The sequence below is a fragment of the Cornus florida genome, unplaced genomic scaffold (assembly GCF_030987335.1).
Source record: "Cornus florida cultivar Cherokee Brave unplaced genomic scaffold, ASM3098733v1 CherokeeBrave_3.0.0_Hap2_Chr08, whole genome shotgun sequence".
NCBI lineage: Eukaryota > Viridiplantae > Streptophyta > Magnoliopsida > Cornales > Cornaceae > Cornus > Cornus florida.
In genome coordinates, this window is record NW_026775578.1 from 9490625 (window position 1) to 9496593 (window position 5969).

Genomic DNA, 5969 nt, shown 5'->3' on the forward strand with positions numbered 1-5969 from the left:
CATTTCACTTCACATTTCCACAGTCAACACACCTCTTCACCTTCTCAGAAGATACCTCTAATCAGCCAAACAAGAGAGAAATTTGTGCTATACTCTACGTGTACATCTTCTCTTCTTTCTTCTCACCATCCCCCTCATATCTCTCTCTTTCTCTCTCTCTCTACTCTCTCATGGGTTCTTCTTCAGGGAGTTTGGAGACTTCGGCAAACTCATACCCACTAGCAACAACTACATCATCCACCTTCTCTTTCTCAACTCCATTCATGAATACCAACACGGTCAACACCTCTTTCTCTGACCTCCTTGCCTCCACCGACAACTACCCCACCACCACCACCGCCGCCGTCAGCCGTGGACTTTCAGATCGTATCGCCGAGCGAACGGGTTCCGGCATACCCAAATTCAAGTCAATTCCGCCACCTTCACTGCCCATTTCTCCACCAGCTGTATCACCTTCCTCCTACTTTGCCATCCCACTTGGTTTAAGCCCAGCTGAGCTCTTGGACTCCCCTGTTCTTCTCTCATCTTCTTCCGTATGTATCTCGCTTATTATTTCTTTTCCATTTTTCTGAAAAAAACGTAAAGGAAAGATCGAATTAATTGTCTTAAACTAACCATAGTTGGGTTCATATTACGTATATCTTTTACCTTTTTCTTTTCCTGTGTTTTTCATCAATCAATCAGAGGAAAGGGAAAGTAATACTAATATTTTCTTTTCCTCTGTTTTTGTTTGATTGTTGGGTTCTTTTGTCCTTGTTTGTTGGATTGGATTGGATTTTGTCATGTGTGATTTAGTGAATTTAAGGTATTAATTACTATATTCGTTTTTTATATATGCAGATTCTACCATCTCCGACTACAGGGGCATTCCCTTTTCAGTCCTTCAATTGGAAGAGCAATTCTAACAACCACCACCAGAGTCTGAAGCAAGAAGAGAACTATTCTGATTTCTCTTTCCAACCCCAAACAAGGCCTCCCACATCATCCACAACAATCTTTCAGTCTCAGAACAACACAATTCCAACTGTAAGACCTCAAAGTTAGTTTTTATTTTATTTTATTTTATTTTTTTATTTGGGTTTTTCAATCTTTAATCTGCTTTGACGCTATCTGAATATGAACAATATTTTCAGGAAGAACAAGCATGGAATGTACAAGAACCCGTGAAGCAAGATGGTGGAAAAAGTTTGGTGAAATCCGAATTCAATTCGATGCAGAGCTTCTCCCCTGAGATTGCAACAATTCAAACTAACCCTCAAAGCAACGGCAACTTCCAATCGGATCATAATAATTACAATCAATCATCATCGATAAGAGAGCAGAGAAATTCAGATGATGGGTACAATTGGAGGAAATATGGGCAGAAACAAGTGAAAGGGAGCGAAAATCCGCGAAGTTATTATAAGTGCACATACCCCAATTGTCCAACTAAGAAGAAAGTTGAGAGATCTTTAGATGGGCAGATTACTGAGATTGTTTACAAGGGTAGTCACAACCATCCCAAGCCTCAGTCTACTAGGAGATCATCATCAGCTTCTTCTCAAGCAATTCAAGCTTGCAATCGTCCCGCCAATGAAATCCCAGATCAGTCATATGCCTCACATGGCACAGGCCAAATCGACTCCGTTTTGACACCGGATAATTCCTCCATCTCGATCGGGGATGATGATTTTGAGCACAGTTCTCAGAAGAGTAAATCTGGTGGAGATGATTTTGATGAAGATGAACCTGATTCCAAAAGATGGTAAATTTAATTTAAATTTTTTTTTTAAAAAAAAAAAATCGTATAAATGATTGTTATTATGTAATGGGCTTTTTTGATTAGTGGGGATTTTAAAGGATCTGATTCATTTTTATCTAATTCTTGCAGGAAAAGAGAAAGTGAAAATGAAGGTATATCAGCAGCTGGGAGTAGAACAGTTAGAGAACCTAGGGTTGTAGTTCAGACAACAAGTGATATTGATATTCTTGATGATGGGTATAGATGGAGAAAATATGGGCAGAAGGTGGTTAAGGGTAATCCAAATCCAAGGTAAAAAGCTTACTTTGATATAACAACCAATTTTTTTAATTTGGAAAGGTGAACTTTGGGAGTTATAGCATCTTACCAAAACATTTTTTTTTTTTCGGTTTCCACTATGTCTTAACTTTCACTGGAAGATCCGTATTATTCAATATCTAGTTCCTTGATCTCCTTAAAAAAAGGTTGAGACATGATTAATCTAGTTTTCATATGTGCTGTCCATTTGTCTGTCCTAAAAGGTTACTTTAATGGGTGTGCTTCAGTCCAAATAATTGGTGCATTGTTTTAACCCAATGTTTTAGGTCATCCTCATCCTCATCCTCCCTGTCCTTATGAATGGTGTGGGCCACATGTTTTAGGTTACCCTTTTTCAGTAAAATCGTGAGATTGAACAACATTTTTTTTTGGTAAGTTTTTGGGATTGTTTTAGAGATATTTGTTGTTTCATTGTTTGAATCAATTTGGGTTAAGATGTTTGAATCCACTTAAGAGAATGACCGAGTTTGTGTAGTGTGGCCTTGTTTTTTTCACTAGTTGAGTCACCAAAAGCTGTACATAACATAAAACTCTACATATCAATATATGCAATGGGGCTAAAATTACATTTAGCTTGCAATTCTTTCTCTGATCAAGAAAGTTTGCAATGAGTCTCTTTGTTGTGTGCTCCAATTGCATTATAAGCTCTCGATATGTCTTTTAAGTAAGCAATGTTTGGAACTTGTCTAACCCTGTGATCTATTTACTACTTACAGGAGCTACTACAAGTGCACAAGTCCTGGATGTCCGGTGAGAAAGCACGTAGAGCGAGCATCGCATGATCTAAGGGCGGTGATAACAACCTACGAGGGGAAGCACAACCATGATGTGCCTGCTGCACGCGGTAGTGGCAACCACGCCATCAATAGGCCTTTCCCCAACACCAGCAACAACAATGCTGCCATTGCCATAAGGCCTTCGGCTGTGTCTACCCATAACCCTAACAACTCCGCCATCAACCCAATTCGCGGTGCAAGGCATGCAGCATCCGAAGGGCAAGCACCCTACACACTGGAGATGTTGCAGAGCCCCGGGAGTTTCGGATTCTCAGGGTTTGGGAACTCCATGGCCTCTTACATGACTCAGCCACAACACGAAGACAATGTGTTTTCTAGAGCCAAGGAAGAGCCTAGGGATGACATGTTCCTCGAGTCCTTACTATGCTAAGTAGCATGCTTCCTTGACAAAAACAAAATAAGGTGGTCAGATTCATTTGTTTATTCGCATTTAGTTTGTTTTGTATATTTTACAGGAATTTGGTTTTGTATATTGAAAATTGTATGGTATATATAGCAGTTCCTGAACGTATTTTTTTCATTTTTTTTAGGCATTTATTTTCCTAGAGATATATAGCCCCAAATGTAAAAGAAAAGGATGTAGCGATTCTTTTTGGGTAATTAAATGAAAATTGAAATTGTGATAAGTTGTGGGTTTATTGATATTCTATCATCGATCAATTTATTTATTTATTTATTATTATTTTTTTAAAAAAAATTAATGGTGTTAGTTACATGGATTCTTTCTCTCTATTCTATTATATATCATGTCTCTTTTAATATTTAATATTTTAAAATTATATTTAATTACTTTATTTCATGTTAATTATTTTGGTAGCTTGAGCATACTGGCTTGAGCTTTTCAAATCACTATTGGATCAAATTCTCATCTATAGTGATAAATGTGTGTTGAGTTTTTTTGTCAAGGAATAAAATAAAAAATAAAAAAAAACCTTGCTGGGAGAGGCATGATCGAAGTGATGGTTAAAATATGTAGATGGTTTATATAATATAAAATAAAATTGATGTAGTAAATCTCAAGTATTTGAAAATTTGGATATAGTGTGTTTATAATTCACCCGTAATATATACATAATTACATATACAAATTAATTTATACACATGTAGAGTATCACCCACCCTAGACCGGAATTAATTTAAAATACAAGGATATAGTGTGTTTTTAATTCACCTGTAATATATACATAATTACATATACAAATTAATTTATACTTAGGGAGTATCACCCACCCTAGTCCTCCCTTCTCTCCACCACTAATCCCACGAGCCAACTCCTCAACCAAAGAGGTAAAAAAAACACTCATCAACCAAAGACAAGAAGTGGACCAGTAACACCTACGCCATTTCATATATATATATATATATATATATATATATATATAATACTTCTTCCGTTCCAAAATATTTGAAATGTATTAGGATTCTAACTTTTTATAATAATATACTTAATAATGAGTGAAAATTCATTTTTAACCTGATAAGGTGTTAAACAACTAAAACAAGTAAATGAAAAAAAAATAGTTTGGGAATATAATGAAAAAAAGTACATCTATTTTTTAAAAGGAATATGTATTTTGGAACATTCGGAAAAAAAAAAAAAAAAAAAATAGACATTTATTATGAGACAGAAGAATATATATCATATATGTACCAACAGGTCTAGTAAAAAAGACAGAACTCTAATTACTTACCGAATAAGAAACAATAGAACTTTCCATTTTGGTGACCGCACATGTACCATAAAACTCACCCTCATGTTAATATGTCAATTTATATAGATGGCTTGGTGATTAATTACGTAACTAATCAAGCTTTGAAGGAGTCAAAGATTTGGAGCTGAACAATACTTGGTGCGCACGGTGGTCAAGGTCAACTTGTAACTTACCAACCCATCTGCTAGATTAGATCCATCCATGTAGAAAGATGGTGAAAAGAACCACCGTGTGAAGTGGGAACCTTCTTGTTTCGCTATGCATGGTGGGTCCTGTTTATTAATACTGAAATTACTGGATCACCCTTCGTTCACATTCTCCTATACACTCAAATTACATGTTGAGAAAAGGGTGATTTAGTAATTTGAAGATTGTGTTTCAGGGAGCTCTTGTTGCGTATCGGGCACGGTGCATTTAAACAAATTGGTCGCTGGTGGGCCCAACAGCTCACCCACCTAACAATACCAATCTCTCTTACCGATGCAGGGGTGTCTATGAAGGTCTATCCCCACCAATTGTCATGATCTCTAAATTCCCACTATTGATAATTACATAAATTAGTTCTAGAATACTTTGATAATAACTATACTTTTTTTCTTCATCTTCTTTCCAATCACTAATTTATTTCTCATATTAGTATGAGTGTGACCTTCCTTTTAAAATAATTTCTAATTAATCAACTATTAATTAACTATTTTAAAACAGAAAGAATAATTGTAATAAAAAAGTATGTTATTTAATTTATTATCATAGTATGTTGTTGGATTACCCTATAACCATAATTTCCAAATACAGTAGTCAAGAATATTACAATTTCCTTAGTTATATTTTATATATGAGAGATACAAAACCTGGAGAGAGATACACAATTTGATATATTACATCTTATTTGGGTGTTTGAGGACTTGAGGCAATTGTAGATTAAAATTAAACTCTCGCACCTTATATAGTCATTAACTTTTCCACACATAAATATCTACAATTCTACTTTTTAAAAAATCTAGATATACAATTCTACTTTTTAAAAAATCTAGATATATTTTTTCAATAATTTACAAATTTATACAAAATCTCTGATATTCTATAATCTTTTATTTCTCTCTACAATAGTCTATAATCATGCATAGTTCCACTCACCATTCAGAGGGCATGCATAGTTCCACTCACCATTCAGAGGGCATGACATTTTATAAGTCTACACCTGCAACTATGTATCCTTTATAAGTTTGCTCCTGCAGCTATCACATGATGTTTCAATGCCAGTGACTCAGTGAGTGTCTCATTGCAGGTCCTATTTTAGAGATTACCTCTTGCATGACACTGGAAAAAGGTAGAGCCTTAAAAAATGCTTAAAATCTTGAAGCAAAGTTAGAGATGTGACACATGAAAAAAGGCAGTCAC

The 5969-nt window shown here is 35.3% G+C and overlaps 1 protein-coding gene across 1 annotated transcript; it reads left to right on the forward strand.

Annotated features, from left to right (window-relative positions):
• Positions 1 to 3482, forward strand: LOC132269284 (WRKY transcription factor WRKY24-like). The gene is made up of 5 exons (XM_059770432.1): positions 1 to 533; positions 841 to 1026; positions 1134 to 1744; positions 1871 to 2032; positions 2776 to 3482. The coding sequence occupies exons 1-5, from the start codon at positions 171 to 173 to the stop codon at positions 3224 to 3226; spliced, it is 1773 nt and encodes a 590-aa protein (XP_059626415.1). The 5' UTR covers positions 1 to 170; the 3' UTR covers positions 3227 to 3482.
• Positions 3483 to 5969: the final 2487 nt, after the last annotated feature.